General features: G+C 51.6%; 1 protein-coding gene across 1 annotated transcript in view; it reads right to left on the minus strand.

Moving 5' to 3' along the window:
- The window catches only part of TLL2 (tolloid like 2), a 131,525-nt gene that overhangs the window by 7,530 nt on the left and 105,246 nt on the right, over window positions 1-18,749 (minus strand). Inside the window, 9 exon segments of the mRNA XM_034663052.1 lie at window positions 77-327; window positions 1,706-1,919; window positions 4,809-4,936; window positions 7,147-7,272; window positions 8,637-8,817; window positions 9,441-9,601; window positions 10,335-10,371; window positions 10,374-10,468; window positions 18,138-18,333. Of these exon segments, the coding sequence (XP_034518943.1) occupies window positions 77-327; window positions 1,706-1,919; window positions 4,809-4,936; window positions 7,147-7,272; window positions 8,637-8,817; window positions 9,441-9,601; window positions 10,335-10,371; window positions 10,374-10,468; window positions 18,138-18,333 (1,389 nt within the window).

Genomic DNA, 18,749 nt, shown 5'->3' on the forward strand with positions numbered 1-18,749 from the left:
GGGCCCCAGCACGGTGTGTCTCACGCTCTGAGTCTTCAGCCTTCCACCTGACCCGGCTGGCACCTCAAGCACTCACCCCCGAGCCACAGAAGCGGCCGAGCCTGGGCGCCGTGCCGTCGTAGCCGTCGTAGGCCTCCATGTAGTCGTAGCCACAGTCGGCCTCCTCCTCCACCTCAAAGGTCCGGAAGATCAACTCGACTCCATAGCCGTCCTCTGCCACGATCACCCAGTCACAGCGGGCCTGGCTCGGGTAGTTGTTGTCCCCAAACTGGGCGTGGGAATACAGCTCTTTGGTCTGCACTTCAGCCTTCAGCCTGCCCCCGCACTCTGGAGCAGAGAGAGAGCCGCCTCGTCCCCTTGGCACAGAGACCCGTGGGCCACCTCCACCCACTTCCCAGCCCCGGCCTTCTCTCTTCACACCCTGATGCCTGCCAGCTTTCTCTACAAGGCCTTGTGCGTGCCCTGTAGGAAAGTCTGGCAGGTTTCATCATCCCATTTTATAGAGGAGTAAACAGAGGCCTATAGGTCTGAGTTTCAAGGCTTAAGGGGGGGGGTCCCCATTGGCCCTTCCCACTCAAGGCCCTATGTTCCTGGATTGGGTCATATAAGGCCTCTGGGGAATTCCTGAGCAAGCTACTGAAAAAAGCTGGTTGGCTGGATCTCTACCACCTAATTCCCTGGAAGTACTGGAAGCACAGAGAAGCTCCCGAGCCCCAGCTACTAACTGTAATTTGTCACTGTTGCCAACAGAGGGCACCAAAAGCACACAGAACTACTGGTAATCATTCAAACCCAGAAACCTCAGATTATAGACAGACTTGCTCCTGCATCTGGCAGTGCGGAGTATAGTCTGACTTTGAGGCTCCCAGGGGTGTCACAAGTGACCTGAGCCTCATCATTTGGGCTTGTATTCTGTAGCGCTGGCTTCTGAGTTTGTGACTAGGACCCTAACTCTGGTTGGCCTGGGTCCCACCCTATCTTGTCTAGGCCACTAGAGATCACATAATATAAATGGAGAAATGAGAGTGATCACAGATTAGAGAGTACCAGACATTCTGAAGGCAAGTTCCTCCTCCTGGACAGGACATGCCTGTCCTCCATGTGCTCCACATCCACAAGGGGCCCAGCTCCCCGCGGTGTGGCTTCTCTGTGGTCCATTGACACTCTCAGGCCCAGCTGGCTCCAGTGCTGCCTGACTGCCAACTCTTAACCCCATGTGCTCTTGTGGAGAATTTCCTCCAGGTCTGAGCTGTCTTTGGGAAATTTCAAGTCCCTGAGATGTGACATGTCAAGCGGAGGAAAAGTAATGCGTAATAGAAACATTTTCCATTTTCCAGAACTGGGCCTTAGGAGGTAACGGGTTGCTCCCCACCCCTCAGTTCCCAGACTTTGGGATTTCATGGACCAGCAAGGCTACAAACAAGTTTTGGAAAGAGGCTGGAAGGAAGGGAGGAAGGAAGGGCGGGCAGAAAGAGGTGTGACACCAACAAAGTGTGGCCCACTTTAAATGTTGTCAGTTAAGGACATTCAAAGAAAACCGCTTCCCCTTATGGTTGCCCACGTTTCATTTTTAAAGGGACATTTGATCGCCCACCTCCCATCCCCCCGTGTCAGCAGGAGCGGTGGTTGTTTTCCCGCGTCCATCACCATCTATGTCCAGCTCCCGTGGGCCTCAGCGGGCCGCAGGGCACCCCGGCTCCCGAACCTGTGCTGTGCACTGCCTGGAAGCCTCTCCTCTGCACAGACGCATCCGAATAAAACCTGAGAAACAGGCTGCTGCCTGAAGCCACCACGGGGTCCGGTTTCTTGCTGCCGCAGAAGCGGCCGAGGCTGGGGGCCAGGCTGTTGGGCCCGTCGTACAGCTCCAGGTGGTCATAGGCACATTCTTGGTGCTGCTCGATCTCAAACTCATTAAACGTCTGGGGATAGAAGAGCCAAAAGTGAGGCAGGGGCTTGGCACTCAGGGTGAGGGCCGCCTCTCTGGGGGCTGGGAGAGAACGGGGCACACAGGACACTCTCTCTCGGTCCCCAAACAACCCTATGAGGTAGTCACATGAGCGACTGCTGCTATGAGCACTTTGCAGGTGAGATGGCCAGGTTCCCAGAGCTGAGATGCTTGTGGTCATCCCTGCTCCCCTATCCCGTCACAAGGCTCCTTCTCACTTAATGATGACAGCAGCAAAGACCAAGTACTCACTCCGGGTCAGAAGCTGTCTCAAGTGCTTTACAAATATAACCTCATAGAATCCTCATGCCCCTGTGCTGTGTCTACTGCTACCATCCCCACTATACAGATGAGGAAACTGAGGTGCAATCAGGTGACTTGCCCAATCAGGTGACTGGCCCACTGGTAGAGCTGGGCCATGACCAGGAGGTCTGGCTGCAGAGCCCCTGCCCTCAACCTCTGTGCTGTGCGATCCTTGAGTACAAATGATAGGATGAGCCTGTATGAAGTGCACGTGTTCCTCGTCTACACCCTCATGGTGGCTGACATTTGAGGAGAGTTTTTTCCCAGGCAGAGTCCTGTGCCAAATGTTCATGAACATTTTCTCACTTAACTCTGATGATGCTGTGGGGGAAGAGCTAGTATTAGACCCAATGTGCAGAAGGGGAAACTGAGTCTTTCAGAAATGTCTTGCCCAAGCTCACTCCTCCAAGCTAGAGGAGGCTAGAGCTGGATTTGGGCCCCAGCCAGCCTGACTCCAGCCCACACTCCTAACCAACACCAGGCTATACTGCCTACCTCCTCCCTTTCCCCCAAAGCTGGCCAGGGGAGCCCCTCCATTCCAGGCCATGCACCAAGCTTCACAACCCCAAATGTATTCTTAGGGACTAGGCAGCTGAATGACTGGTGGCCTGCCCACGGCTGCCACAGAGATGGGACAAGGTGCGAGGGGACAGTGTTAAATGAAGGCTTGGACCAAATGACAGAGCGGGAAGAGAGGACATTAGTGGGGGGCAAGGGGGGTCTGAGTTCATAAGAGAGTTGCTGGAGAGACAAGGTAGGGATGGAGGTGGAGATCATTAGCAGTGCAGGCTTTCACAGGAATGATAAACAGTAGAAACAGGCAAAGCTCTTCACACCTTATAGAAGGGGAGCTGGCTTTGACGGTGGTATAGACACAGTGGGCAGGAGCAGGAGGGGAGCCCAGCAGCATCAGGGTAGATGATGCAATGGGAGGGACACCCATGGGACACCCTATTGCTGCCCCCATACAGTGGAACACCATTTTCTTGGGAAGTATTCAACTCACATTTTCTGGTAGCAAAAAGAGTGTGATCAAGTTCCCACCATGCACTTCCCAAGGAAGTTTTTTTGAAAAACTAGCACACACAAGTATGAACGTCTATAAATTTGAGATCTGGCCTAACTCTGGCCCCTGTGATCAGTTGCTTTAGTTCCTTAGCACTGTAAAGAAGGGGAAGACGTTCTGCAACTACTCAAATCTTGTGGCCTCTGGACAGAAAGCGCGGCTTCCAGTTGTGCAGGCTGCTCATTCCCACCCCCAGGGGGCGCCATTCCCCCGCCAACGCCGGAGATGTACGTCGCTATTGCGAACCTTCTCCAGCAGAGTGCAGCGTTGGCAGGAGAGCACTAAGCTAACGCACTCTAGTTCACCCTCACCAAGATTCAAGGCTGTTCTGACACCCAGAAAAGCCGCTGAAAGCATTTCCCACATGGGCAGCCGTGCATATGAGGTGCCCGCTGTGAGCACCCTGTGGTCATGGGCTCTGCCTTCGCCACCCCTCACCGCCCCGGGCCTGGCACAGCCAGACACCAGCACCTGTGCTCTACTGTGGGCGTCCATTCACCCACCTGTCCTGCTCACAGCTCCCACCCGCCAGTAAACACCCTGGAGAGTCCCCGGGCCATTGTCTGCCTATCATCACGTTCCCCTTTGTTCTCTTCCATTCTCCCTGCATTTTTGGCCCATACTTCAGAGGAACATCCATGTGCCTTCTGGAGAGCTTACAAATCTCCAGAGTCAGAAGGACCTATTTTAAAAACGTCTGTCTGGAGTATACCTTCTCCAGCTGGCAAGAGGGTTTGTTTTACACTCCAGGACCTGGGAGTCTCTGGGGCTGAGAAATGAGACTTGTACCAGAGACTCATTTCTTCTCTGAAATAATCGTGCCCGGTGATGTGCACACCTATAATCATATGCATGAGAGACTTTAATTTTTTAATTCAAGAGAATTAGCATAAATAACTTAACCTCCTATTGTTAATTTTTAAAATGTAAGTTATCAAGGAATATGAATGATAAGAGTCCATTCGAGAAGTTTGGGCAAGAAAAACGATATATATTTTTCCCATGCTTGTACCTACATTATTGTATGTGCATAGGAAATTTCTGGTAGAATTTACAAAAAAAAAAAGTTCAGAGAGGTCATTTCTGAAGTGGGCACGGGGGAATCTAGAAGCTTTTTATTTCCACTTTCCAACGCTCTGTACTGGTTACTTTTTTTTAACCTTGAGAATGTATTGTTCCGTCACAAATTACAAATGGAAACGATCGAATGTCAGCTCTTCCGATCTGTGCAGTGAATGCTCCCCTTGGACGGGTACCTCTGCAAACAGGTGCTGTTTAGAGGGCTTTTCTTACCCCCACCTCTGAATTCTGCACAGCAGCCCCACGAGGGAGGCTTCATCAGCATCCTCATTTTCCATATAATGAAAAGAGTTCTGGAAGTGTTGAATAACCTTCTCCAGTTTCAGAGCTGGGAAGTGGCAGAGCAGAGACTCAACCCCCTGTCCGTCTGAAACCAAAGTGTGTTACAGTCTGTCAACTATGAAAATGACTCACGAGTTTCACCCGGTGGCCCGCGGTGGAAGAGATGTTCCAGGTACACTCCCTCCGACTGGGGTACTTGTCGGGCCAGTTGGGGCTCGCCAGGGTACCCTCTGCACTGCTGATCTTGTGCACACAGCCAGCTGGAGGGGGATGTGGAGACATGCAGAGAGAAGCAGTTCACTGGTGGGCAGCAGAGGCCCTGCGGGGGAGTCTCCGTCTCTCATTCTTATTTGTCATGGGGTCATTATCAAATGTGGGGGCAGGGGTCAGCCTGAGTCAAGTGTCCTCCGGCTACAGAGTTGTTGATTTATTTGGTTTTGCTCTCTTCCTGCTGGCCGCTCAGGTGGCTCATTTTTCCCACTCTTACTATTCACGTCATTGTTATCGTTGGAAAGATGGTAGTTAGTGGTTGAGATCACAGGCACTGGGGTCAAATGGACTTTGGTCTCACTGCCTGCAAGCCGTGGGACTTTGGGCACTTTCCTAAGCCTTGGTGTCCTTATCTGTAAGAGGGGTGCCAACTTCGCTGGGGGATATGTGGACTAAATGAGATAATACATGTAAAAGGCTTAGCAAGTGCCAAGGAAGGTCTTCATCACTACGCCTTCCATGTATATTTCTTTTAGGTTTTCAGAGCAGTTTCATCTGGAGGCTACAGGTGTTGCCCTGGTTATGGTGCTGTTAGCAAAGAGGGATCCCACGACTAGCTCAGTTTTCTGCGTTTTGGTCAACAGCTAGAACGTGTGCTGGGCACGATGCTAAGCATTTTGAATGCATTCCCTTACCTGATCCTTCTCACTTTGCAAATGAGGAAATAACTTTAAAGAGGGTGAGTGACTCACTGGGAAGGGGCGGGACTGGATCTTGAACCCAGGCCTGCCTTTGGTGTAAATGATTAGGAAACAGAGGGAGCTGAGGGTGTGCAGCCCCGCCCCCACCCGCATCTCCTACTCTGGCCTGCGGCTGCAGGACAAGGTGCCAGAGGCAGCAGTTGAGGGTGGGTCAGGGGAAGTGGGAGGATGTAGGCAGCAACTGGAGGGATGTCCCTGCTCATTGCTGCCTGCACTCTGCAGTCAACAGAGAACAAATGCCAACAGGGGCTCAGCGTCTGGGACAGTTGCTGTCACACCCCCACCCCACCCCTTGGAGGAGCCCGTAGGAAGGCCACCACTGTTCGGCTGGTGGGACCTTAGTGGGATTAAATCCATCCTGGCCTCCCCCACACCACAGGAAGAAAGGCTTGTTCTGGCCCGGGCCCACCTCACAGGAGTTTGACAAAGACTTTGAAGTTCCAGAATGATGTGTCCTTCCAAGTTCTTCCAACCTGCTTCCCAACCAACCCAAGAACAACCATATCTGTGTCACAGGCCTGGGCTTGGAGGGTGGCCACACGTTGCTGTCTTAGCTCATCCTGTAAAACCCCAGGTAGGCCCGATCAGACCCTGTGCACCCCTGTCAAGTCTCCTAACTTTGAAATGCTTATCCCAGAAAGGGGGTGTGGGGTCTTCGCCCCTTCCCTTCCCCTGACCTCCTCTGCAGGGCCTTGTGCTGGGCCCAAAGGCTAGAGGCCTGTGTGCTTATCAGAGATGCTTAAACTACCTTCACAGGGCAGGGTGAGAACAGAGGGAGGCTCTTTCCAGAACGACTGGACATTCAAAGGTATTTGACCTTGAACTCCCAGTAGTAAATGAAGCAGGGAGCAATCTTTTTCAAAATTCTATTTCACTATTAGACCTGCATGTGATAATAAATATTATGACACAGATGGTTGATAGGTATTGACATGTCAAGTGCTTAATTGATGCCAGATTGTCTGAAATACTTTCTAGGCATGGTTTCATTTACTCCTCACACACCTTTAAGAAGAGGGTCTGTTTTGTTCCTTTTAAACAGAAGAGAAAAAGAAGCTCAGAGAGGTGAAGTAACTTGTCCAAGGTCACACAGCCGGTAAGTAGCAGAATCAGGATTAAGCCTAAGTCGTCTGATTCTGGAGCCTGGGGGTGTACCCATTTTGCAGTAGTAACCCCAGGAGCATACCCGAGGGCACCGAAGNGGAAGCTCAGAGAGGTGAAGTAACTTGTCCAAGGTCACACAGCCAGTAAGTAGCAGAATCAGGATTAAGCCTAGTCATCTGATTCTGGAGCCTGGGGGTGTACCCATTTTGCAGTAGTAACCCCAGGAGCATACCCGAGGGCACCGAAGCCTCCTGAAGGAGGGAGCTGCCCTGGGGAATACCGCGCTTCGGCAGGAGGGAGGGCAGACCAGAAGGGCCCCTCGCTGGCACTCTTGCACAGATGCACACTCTGGCGGCCACGGCCAGCCTGGCCTCCCAGCCGTGATGCAGCCTCACCTTCCTTGCAGTCGTGCCCATTCTCGTGGAGCCGGTACCCGTTCCTACACCGGCACAGGTAGCTCCCTGACGTGTTGACGCACTCGTGCTGGCACCCGCCGTTGTCCTTGGCACACTCGTCCTTGTCTGCGGAGATCGACAGGCTCTCAGGGGAAACGCCTCCTTGGGAAACCCCTCACACCTCAGAACTCCACTCAGAAGTAGCCTCTGCCAGGGAGGCTCCCAGATTGCCCTGATGTGGGGAATCCCCTTCCTGTGCTGGGCGGGGGCAGCACCTGTCGGATGGTGCCTGGTCCTGCTGTCTTTGAATTCCCCATGCGCCTAAAGCACTTGAATGAACCTGTACGTCCTTTAACCCTGCTGCCCGCTGAAACAAGAAGCCCCTTAAAGGATAGACCACTATTAAGAATAGTCTTGGTAACAGTAATACAAGTAACTGCAATATATTGAATATTCATGTGATGGGCACTTCCTGACGCATGCTCTATACAGCGTCTAAGTCTGTTCTCATATAACCTGAGGAGCCAGGTGACTATACCCCCATTTTATAGGTAAGGAAACTGAGGCTGAGGACACTAAAATGCCCAGGGCCACTCAGTGAGCGAGCAGCCTGCGTGACCCGGAAGCCTGGGCTCCTCCTCCCTGACCACACGCCACCTCCAGCCTGTGGAGTAGGGAAGCGTGCAGGCCACATCTGGCCACGCGACGGTCCTGCTCTGCCACTCCCAGCTGTTGTGCACTTGGGCAGTCCTTGACTTCTGTGCCTCAGCAGCCTCGCCTGTAAAGTGGAGCCCGTACAGGTGTCCTCACCTCACAGGGGGGTTGCGAGGAGGAAAGGAATTGGTACAGGGAAGCACTTAGAGCAGTGTCCAGCTCAGAGTAAGTGCTAGCCTGTATTTGTCACCTGATGTCCGAACTCAAGTCCCAGCTGTTGTTGTCACTGTGGTTCTTGTAGCTCAAGCCAGCTTCTTCCTGCGATAACCGAGGACCAGCCTCCCTCCCGGCCCCCAACACCGGGATAACTCTGGGGGTCAGTGTGTCTACCCACCCTCACCATACCCTGTGGTAACATGACACCGAACACTTTGGGTCTTAGTTTCATGAGGACAACGAAGAGACCTTAAGGAATAAAGAGGTGAAGCCCACCGAATACTTACACACAGGAATCACTAGCTAGTTAGAGGCTAGGAAGGAGTCTCCCAAAGCCTTTAGAGCCCTGCCCACACCTTGGTGCAGATTTCCGGCCTCCAGGACCGCAAGAGAATATATTTCTGTTGTTTCAAGCCACACACTGTGTGGCAGGGTGTTATGGCAGCTCTGATAATAATATAGCCACCAATATAAAAAATCTCAGATCCAGGCATGCCCCCTCCAAGGCAAAATACTGTGAGGGTAAGGGGCGGTGGGCAGAGAGGGGTGGGCAGGTGCCCCAGAGGCCGAGAGCCTACACAGCCATGGTGACCCGTGACCTTGCCTCCAAACCCGCACACCTGAGAAGAAGTGGGCTCTGAAGCCGCGTTTGGAGACCGTGTTGTCCGACTTGAACTCCACGCGCATGTTGTTGCTCTGGGAGGTGATGACCTCGGGCATCTCAGAGCCGCAGAACTTGCCGTGCAGCCTGGCGTCGGGGGATAGGCCGCTGCGTACCTCCACGAAGTCGTACTTACAGACCTGCAAGGGAGCACCGTGGGGAGCCCCCTGGTACTCCCACGGCTCCGCCCCTGACTCCCTGCAGGAGCCCCTTCCTGATAGCCACTCCTTGCCCAGTGGCCAGACTGGCTCAGCCAGGTCCAGTGGTCCTCTCAACTCTTACTGGGATCCCTCTGGCCCAAGGTGTAGACATGGGGCACTCATGCCTAGCACTCTGGCTGGGGGGTGGGGGGCTCTACCTAGGCCTTGGCTGGCTTGGTCATCCCATGACCACTGCCCAAAGGACGGGACAGGCAATTCATACCATCCCGGTCCCCAGCTGCATCTCACCCCCTCCGTTCCCCTCAGCTGGACACTAACCCCCAGACTCCTACTCCAGGGGACAGACTTGTCCGGACCACCTCCCACCCCCAAGACCTGCCCCCTCCGGTCTGGTCCCTATTCTCCTTGGACTTATCAGTGACAAGAGGAGCAAAGCACTGCGTCTGCAGCAGGTGTGCCGCTGAAACCCATACACCAAACTCTCCCCAGATTCTGCCCTGCAAAGAGTCCACGACTATAGGAAGCTCCCCCTGCCTGCTGAGCCCCTCGCTGGTTTGCAGCCCTGAGCCACATCCCAGCACAATCAGAGCGCAGAAGCGTACATCATTGCCTTCCAGTTCAAACACTTCAAACTGAAGGGAGATCCGGTACTGAGCAGGGGCCATCACATGCCACACGCAGTGCTTGTTCGTGGGGTACTCCTTCGGCCACCCAGGGCTGGTGATGGTTCCATTCAGCTTGGTAATAAAACCGCCACAGGCCACTGCATGGGAGAAACAGAAGCAAAGTTCATTTGGTTTTAGTTCCAAGTGACTGCGATTTCCCCCAAGCAGCAATAAGCCCTGCTGTTCTTTAATAATAATAAAAAAAAAGTTTGACAATCTGAACTGATTAATCCAGCATCCTTTCTTCTCGTCTTGACTAGCTTCAGCTGAGGATTTGATGGATGACGCTGAGGACAAGTCTTTACCGCTTTGTAAGATGACGACAATGGCTCTGGGCTTGCCTGTCACTCAGTGGCCGAGCTGGGGGCTCCCCATGACTTGGTCCAAGGAGACCGAGGAATGTTAGCAGCAAGCCATGCACCTCACCTGGCTACGTGAACAAGCCGCGTCACGCAGGTGGGCAAGGAACACGGAACACCAGCTTCGCAGAAATGGAATGAGTGAAATGAGCCATTCGTTGCATCACACGAAAGTGCTCATAGTTTTTCTGTGCTTTTATTTTTTATCTGAATAATCGTGTGAATTTTTCACGGCCGCAGAGGAAAATAAAGCGTGACTCTAGTTGCAGTGTCTAGGGTGGAGTTCTTAGAATCTGGGCAGCCCTCTCATGTTTGTGACTTGATGGAGTTGTTGTCCTTCCAAGAGCCGGGGGCGCCCTCCATCACAGATCACGTCAGCTCGCAGCCAGCCCACGGCCCCGTCTCCTCCCCACTTCTCCTAACACTTGTCCCTTGTCCCTTCCCATTCTAGCTTGGCAGGCCCAACACCAACCTCCACACGTCTTCTTATCGGCGGCCAGCTCATAGCCANGTAGCCAGGATCACACGCGCACTTGAAGCTGCCCAGAGTGTTCACACAGCGCTGCTCACACCCACCATGATCCGGCCAGGAACACTCATCTACCTCTGTTGGAGAGGAAGGGACCCCGGCTAAATTACTGCAGGGCCGCCTGGTCTGCTCCCCGTCCCATGCCTCATCCCAGGGTCCCCAGCAGATGTCCTCTAAGAACAAGGACGGCTCCTGGTGACCCCCTCCCCGGGAGGCTCACATCCACGTCTCAGAAGCCAGCAGCAGCTCTAGCCAACGCGGAGGTCTTGAGAGCATAAGAGTAACTTGTTAGCCAGAAGCAGGGCTCCTCTGGAGAAGATCAGGCCTGGATAATCTTATCCTTTGAAGGGTTCGGTCAGGGTATACAATGTGATTTTTTAAAAATCTCAGAGGTCCCACACCAGAAACATCATCAGTTTTAATGCCACGCAACTGGGGTTCTCCCCAAATATGGAACTTCATAGGGACATTAAGCGAAGGGTAAGAACAAAGGGACACATTTCTAGATGAAGACGTAGACGTATTTTCTAGAGATAGAACCAGAGCTTGTGATTTCATATTTTAGAAATAATCTGAACGGTGTGCCCAGGGAGATCTTCAAGGTTACAAAAAAGGCTGAGCTCTTAGGTCAGGCCACAGTGAGACTGTATTAGCAGGGGACTGGGGTGGGATTCGGCGCTGACAAGTGTCTAGTGATATGTTTGGGGCAATTGAAGGTAGGATGCCAGGAGAGCCGTCCTGAGGAAGAACACGGGATCATTGGAGAATCTGCCTGGAAATGTCAGCCTGTGCATCACTGGAGGAAAGAAAACCCAGGCCGTGGGCATCTCCAAGAAGAGGATCAGAAAGAAAAGGAAAAACTCATCATTTTTGTTGCCACGCTCTGCTGCATCTATCCCTGAGAGGAGACACTGTGGCCTCACTGAGCCAGAGAGCCGAGCGAAGGCACAACAAATCCCTGAGGCATCTTCTAAAGCAAGACAAAACCAAAAAAGCCCAATCTGGGAGGAAGGAAGGGTGGGGTGGCATTGGTTCATAACCCATGGAAGGTAGGAATAGAGCAGGCACAAGCTTGGCCACAAAATCTTCAAAGCCCACATTACACACAAAATGAGAGAAATCAGGACATCTTAGAGCTGGTAAAGTCCTGGAAAGAACCCCCAGTCCTGCCCTCACACAGCGATCCTTTTAATAACATTTCTTATGGATGGCTTTGCAGACCCTGCTGGAAATCAATCACCCAGAAATAAGACTCTCGACTGCTTTTCAGAAGTATTTCTTATCCTTTGAAGTCTGAATTGTCAAAACTCTGGCCCCTTGAAACGTCCATCCCACTGGTTCTGCAGCACAGGCAAACCCTTCGACCGGGCTGGCTCCCTCTGTGCTGCCCTTTTCCCACTCACGCAGACCCATTTCCTTCCAGTCTTCTTCATCTACAGTGCACGGCATACTTGTCTACCTGCTCGCTCTTCACTGGGTAAAGAACAGTGTGTGACTATCCCATCATTTCACATAGTGGGCAATAAACTTAGGTAATTCTAAGAGTGATGTGCTGTTGGGCTCAGCCAAAGCTTAAATAAGTTGGCCAGTAGGGGGACTGAGTGTAGGAAACATGCTCTAGGCAGGGGGTTGAAGTTATCCATGGCCTCAAATATAAGTATGAAGTATGCTAAAATAGTAACAATCCTGCAATTACTTATTGCTTTACAACAGGCAAAGTACTTTCTTTGGCATTTGCTAGAAAGTATAGGAGGAGGAGAATCAATAATAAGGAAAAATGGAAAGAGTCCAGGCTTCTAGAGTGAGCCAGACAGACCTCAGTTGGATCCATACTGGATCTTGCCCCCAACAAATTCGGTGATTTAACCTTTCTGAGCCTTTGTCCTGCTTTAAAATGAGAATCGTACCTGCTTTTAGGGTTGTGGGGGTTGAAATGATGTGTGTGAAGTCCCTCACCTACAGACATCCAATCCACCATAGCTCTCACTACAGACAACAGCCAGGTTGCTTTCGAAATCCCAGAGGTAGAAAAACACGATGATGAGGGCAGTGAAAAGGATAAGGTTACCTGGGCACACCTGAATCAGGTGAGAGCAGAGTAGTACAGGCCTGAGGAGGGGAGAGAGACAAGGCAGAAACAGAAGGAAGGACACTGCGTCCAAGATGGGCCAGTGGAGGAAGAGATGGGCAGGAAGGCAGTGCAGCAGAGTCAATAAACTGGCAGGTGGGTGCGGGGGAGGGCAGAAAAGAATGATGGAAAAAGCCCATCAAAATAGACCAAGATAAACATGGGATCAAGTCAGGGGCAAGGGGAGACTCTGATGCTGGAAGACAATAGAGCTATGGGAAGGACACAGTTTTGTCACAGGCAAGAAAGGGAAGACCACATATGAGCAAGTTTCCGGGTGCCATCTTAACATGTGTGGGGGGAGAAAGGATGGTAGATTGGATTTGGGACTAAAGCAAAGGGAATATAGTTCCTCCAGGGATCAGAAGGGTGGGATGTTTGGCACAGGAAGGTGGGTGAAAGATACAGAGTTATATCTGAGCTCCCTCCAGCAAGAGAAGTGGGATGTTTGGGCATTTTCAACCCTACTCCAACTTGGATGGATGGCATGGAAGTGCACCAGGGGCCCTACTCTCAGTGGGAGCCTGGGTGTCCTTGGAATCCCCTCCACACGGTGTTAAAGCAGCATCTGCTCCAAGCCCACAGATTCATGCTTGCTCCGGGCTACGGTGGTCAAGGCCAAGCCTCCTAGAAAAATCTGGGAGAGTGTGAGGGGTAGGAGAAAAAGCTGAACAAGACAGGGCTCAGCCTTGCAGAGTGGTAGCTCTGTCTTCTTTGCCTTCTTCAAGCAGTATTAGTAAAAGAAGGAACCATCCCATGCTTAATGAGATGGCTCAGGTAGGATGACAATTGTTTCAGAGAGAGTTAAGGAATGAGAAGGTAGAGCACATCCCTAAGCTTTGGAAGAAACACCTGAAGGAAGCCAGTCCCTCTCAACACCCCATGCTGGTCCATGGGCACTGGGACAGAGGATTGAGGGGATCAAGGTGGGAACCATATTTTTTATGTGAGGAGTGTGAGACCCAAATGGCCAACCCTCAATGCTGCCATGTCCTGAAGTAAGCGGAGATGAGCTCTGCCTGCTGCCAGGCCTGAGGGCTCTGAGGGAGACCGCCACCTGGCACTGGGAGAGGGATGCAGAAGCCAACTGGCACCTTGGTCAGTGCCATGCGCCAGCTGGGCTCTGGGCAGAGCCTCCTGCCAACTGGCACCAAGGCAAGAGTTTCTTTGGCTTGGTCCAACTCTCCTGATGGGCTTTGTAGTTCATCTTCCAGTTTCTTTCACTGGAGAAGTCCTGACACACGCACTGGGCACTGTGTGTTCCCAGGACAGCCTACTGATGGCTTTTCTGGAAAAAGGCTGGGCAGAGGAAGCTGGCTGTGTCCAGTCCCAAGGCCTGCACTGACCAACGTGGTCTCCAGCAACCCGTGTGCCTGTTAAACAAACACTTGAAATGTAGCTAGTCTGAATTCAGGTGTGCTGTGAGTGTAGGAAGACACTGGATATCCAAGACTTAGAATAAAAAAACCCCATAAAGTATGCCACTAATGTGGTGTATATTAATTACTATTAAAATGACAATATTGCCTGTGATGGTACATTATATTGGGTTAAATAAGATATATTCAAATAATTCCACCTGTTTCTTTTTTGGGAAGGAGATAAGGTGGCTGCCAGACAGTTTAAAATTACATAGGTGGCTCACCTTTGTGACCTGCCTCCTATTTCTGTCGGGCGGCACTGCTCTAGACTATGGTCTCGCCTCATTCTTCCTCCTGGGAACCCCGAAAAGGATGCAGAGAAAGCAGCAGGAAGCCCAGCCCACAAGTGAGGAACTCTCCGGCCCAGTGAGGACTTATGGGGCCCGATGCAGGCCAGGTGCTGGGAGTAAAGTGAGAACAAAGCAGGTACGACCCAGTCTCGGAAAGGAAAACTGACCTGCCTGAGAGCAGACACCTGTAAGGGAGGAAGGCAGGATGAAAATCCAAACCTCGGAAGCCACATCCAAGGCCCTTTCCCCCAGGTTCCCGTGGTATCCGGAGGGCAGAAAGGCGACAAGTGTCAGAATCAAATCACAAACTAATGAGAAATTCAACCCCCCTCGCTTGACCTGCCTGTGACTCATGTGTCTCTGCAGCGAGAAGAAGGCGCTGCGGGGCCTGCAGATCCTGGGACTGTTCCCGCTCAGCCCCCTCAGAGCTTCCATTTCCTCAACTGCGAAAGGGGCGGGTAATACTAATGCCGACCCCGGGGCTGTTCTGAGGAGAAAGTGAGATCACTCACGTGGTTTCTGGCACACTCACTAGAGTCCTTTGTCTCCCCTCTAAGAGGTCCCCCGAGGCTTCCACCAGTCCTGGATTCAGGGTCAAGCTCACTGACATAAAAGAGACGTCAAGCAGGGCCCATGCATTAAGTTAGTGTAGATGGGCCTCAGTTAACACCTTCATGGGCATCTAAACAGATGTTTGCTTTATGGGGTAATCAGAAGGGGGAATGAACCACGAGAGACCATGGACTCTGGGAAACAAACTGAGGGCCTCAGAGGGGAGGGGAGTGGGGGAATGGGATAGACTGGTGATGGGTAGTAAGGAGGGCACGTATTGCATGGTGCACTGGGTGTTATACGCAAGTAATGAATCATGGAACTTTACATCGGAAACCAGGGATGTACTGTATGGTGACTAACATAATATAAAAAAAAAAACATTAAAAAAATAAAAAAGAGATGTTTGCAAGCTGAGAACTGAAATGCCCTTGAAGTGTGAGCCTGGGCACAGTGGCCCCACCCCAGGCTGAGTCCCTCCGAGGCCTGCACGTCCGCGCCGGGCCACTGCCCATTTGCCTGTAGTCCTCGTTCACCAGCCTGAGCTCTTGAGGACGCCTGTTGTTTCCTCTGTGTCCCCAGCCCTGAGCACAGCACCTGACACATGGCTCGATCACTGCTGAATGAATGCTGCCTGTGGCAGAGGGAAAAGATGGTATCTTCCAACCCGCAAATGCAGCTGGCTATCACGGGGACCCAGAGCAAGCCGGCTTGGTGCCTTATACACCAGCGCCGCCTCACAGAGGGATGCCCGCCTGTCGCGGCCTCGCCTGGCCTCACCAGTACGGTTGCTGCAAAAACATGCGGGGGGCTCAACTAACTCTGAATTTAAGATGAACATTTCTTATCATGTCTTAGCAACGTGTGCAATATTTGGGACATGCTTATACTAAAAGATCATTCTTCATCTTAAATTCAAATTTAACTGGGCATCCCCCCCCCCTTTTTTTAAATCTGGTAACCCTAATCTCCAGCTTTAGTCGGTCTCTCAAAACCATGCATCACCAATTAGCAGCAGCATCAGGGAATGAGGTGTGGGTGGGTTGGTGCTACCGGGTTACTACCTCCCCCAACACCTAATTTACAGAGCGGAGGGTGGAAGTCAGAGGAGGAGGACAGAATTAGAATAAATCCTTCTAATCATTTGTGACATGATTAAGTCATGATTAAGCAAAATCAGGCCTCCTGAAGCCGTCCACGTCCTGGTGCCTGGAACCTGCAAATCGGTTAGCTTACTTGGCAAAAAGGATTTTGCAAATGCGATTAAATTAAGGATCTTGAAATAGGAGATTATCCTGGGTTCTGTGGGTGGGCCCAATTCACCGCACGGGGCCTCATGTCTGAAAGAGGGAAGAGGACAGGCAGGGGCAGAGAAAGAGGCGCGGCCCTGGAAGCAGGGGTGCGTGATGCAGCAGGAGAAAGACTTAACTGGCCAGTGCTGGCTTGAAGATGGAGGGGCACCCGAGCCAAGAAATGCGGGGGCCTCCTCGAGATGCAGGAAAATGCAAGGAATTCTGACCTCCAGAACTGGAAGATGATAAAGCATTGTTCTAAGCCTCCACGTTTGTGGTAATTTGCTACAGCAGCTCCAAGAAACTGATACATGGTGATAGCAAGAAGAAATCACCACTTCTTTTCTGCCAGAGATAACAATAACCACTTCAGAGACTCCTTCTTTAGCAGACAGTTCATGGGAGTAACATTATACAATGTGCATTTGCTTACACCATTTCATTTTCTCCTGACAGCTCCGCAATAGCCTCGTATGTCATTTCTAGAAGTGGACCATTTGGGGTTCAGAGAGGTTGTGTCACTTGCTTAAGGCCACCCAGCGAGCGTCGCTGCTGCTAGGTCACACGTGGTCTGGGCCAGGTGGGGCGCAGACTGTGAATTTCCGGGCTTCTCAACCACAAGCTGACCTGCGTTGGAAATACATTTGCTACAGCCTGGCTTTTTTGCTTGGGAAAGAATTGACTCAATTTTTTCCTCTAATTATCCACAGCATTTTGATTCTTGTTCTGTTTCTGCTTGGGCTTCACTCTTCCAGATGCCTTGAGACAAAAGAAGAAGAATCCCACATATCTGTGGGGCACTTTTCAGCTTATAAAGTGTCTCCACAGCCATCATTTTGGTGGGCTTCACAACGGGTTAGGTAAAATGGGCAGATTTCTTCCCCTCGTTTTACAGAGAGGAAACCTGAAGTTTCAGTAAAGACAAAGATCTGTGTGCTTAGGCTCACATGGCTTGAAATGGGTTCCTCTGACAAACATGCACTTACATAGAACCTGGAAGAAAGGGCTAAAGAGGGGGCAGATGCCGAGAGCGGGAGTAAGAGAGGGGCCAGGATTTCTGGACTGGCACAGCCAGGAGTCCTTGGAGAGGAGGGAGGGAGGGGAAAGAAGCTTCCTCCTGGATGTGAGTGGTGCCACTGACCAAAAGACCTCTGATGTGGATTAGATAACACACTTCAGTGGCTGCTGGCATCGTCGGGCACCCGATCGCAATGCGATGAGCCGGGGAATATCCAGGCCCCCTTTACAGTGTGGTCTGAGGGGCTTCCGGGGCCCTGACAGCAGGAAGGAAGACCTGAGAAGCCCCTTCTGCTGGGGCCGGGAATACTGGGCTTCCCATGTCACTCTGGGTAGCTTTCATCAAGACTCTGCAACACAGCAGGTCCCCAAGACCACATGGAAGCTTGTTCCCTGAGCACCCCTCACTCTCCTCCCCGCCCCCGCCCACTCGAGGGGAGACCTGTAGGCCGGGCGGGGGGGCTGGTGCGTCAGCAGCTGAAGAGGGACGCTGCCTCTCTGGCCCACATCAGGGAATGCAAGGCAACACTGTAGAAAGAGTTTGGGCTTAGAATCAGACTGCACTTGGATTCTTGATCTGCCACTTAACTACCTGAGTGACCCCCAGGCAACCCTCCTCAGCCCTAATCAAACATGATCCAAAACCAACTCGAAGGGCAATTTTGCGAATTAAGTGACATCATGTCCACCAAGTACCTTGCACAGTTCCTGACACACAGGAGGTGCTCAATTAATGAGAGTGACTGCACGAATATTTATTATCAACGCTCAGTTTCCCTGAGGTTTACTAAGCTGACCTGGTAAACTTATTAAATCTAGTTTCCGAGTGCAGCGGCAGAACTCTCTGCCATGTAGCAGCCCAGGCCGTGGCTGCTCCCGAGTCAGTGGTGAACTCGGTTAGAGGCAGCTCGAAAATGGGTCACTGCCTTCTCCCCGCAGGGAGCCTTGTTTGCTGCAAAGGTTCCATATGGGTTTTGTGATTCTTAAGCCAGGGGGACAATCCCTCTTCCTGTGACTAAAAATGGAAACAAACTGCTAATTCATACCCTTGAAAAAATTGGCTGCAAAACCCGCTTTATTGATAGAGCCATCGGACACAAACTTCATCCACATTCTGTTGGAGCTCGATTTCACATCTTCTGGCTTCTCGTAGCCACAAAAATGGCCAATCAGGGTGCTCTCTTCAGTGGGGCCATCGCGGATTTCCAGGTAGTCGTAAGCGCAGCTGTCATGCCTTTCTATCTAAACAGAGAAACAAAGGCAACGTGGAAGATGACAGATAGTCTGGCTTTAAGGCTTTTTTTTTTTTAATGTAAGAATGGAACTTAAATAACATTCTCAAAAATCTAACCAGAAGGCAGAAGGACCCAAGTGTGTCCTGGGCTCTGGAAGCTGTCCCTACTCATGGAAGTCCAGGGAGAACCAAACTGTGCAGACTAAGAGATGACACACGGGGAAGAACGGTTCTACACAACTTCCTGGGATCCCGTCCTAGGCTTTCAGTTCCCCCAGGCAGCCATCAGAAAGGGGATGGATGCGATTTCAGAGTTTGCAAAGATTCTGATGCCCAATGTCCAGGTACAAGGCATCATGAGCTTGCAATGGTCTCTTAGGTTCCGTTTGCAATCCACAAAATGGAAACCCATCTTTATGGAGCA

This window comes from Ailuropoda melanoleuca, chromosome 6, assembly GCF_002007445.2.
Source record: "Ailuropoda melanoleuca isolate Jingjing chromosome 6, ASM200744v2, whole genome shotgun sequence".
Taxonomy (NCBI): domain Eukaryota; kingdom Metazoa; phylum Chordata; class Mammalia; order Carnivora; family Ursidae; genus Ailuropoda; species Ailuropoda melanoleuca.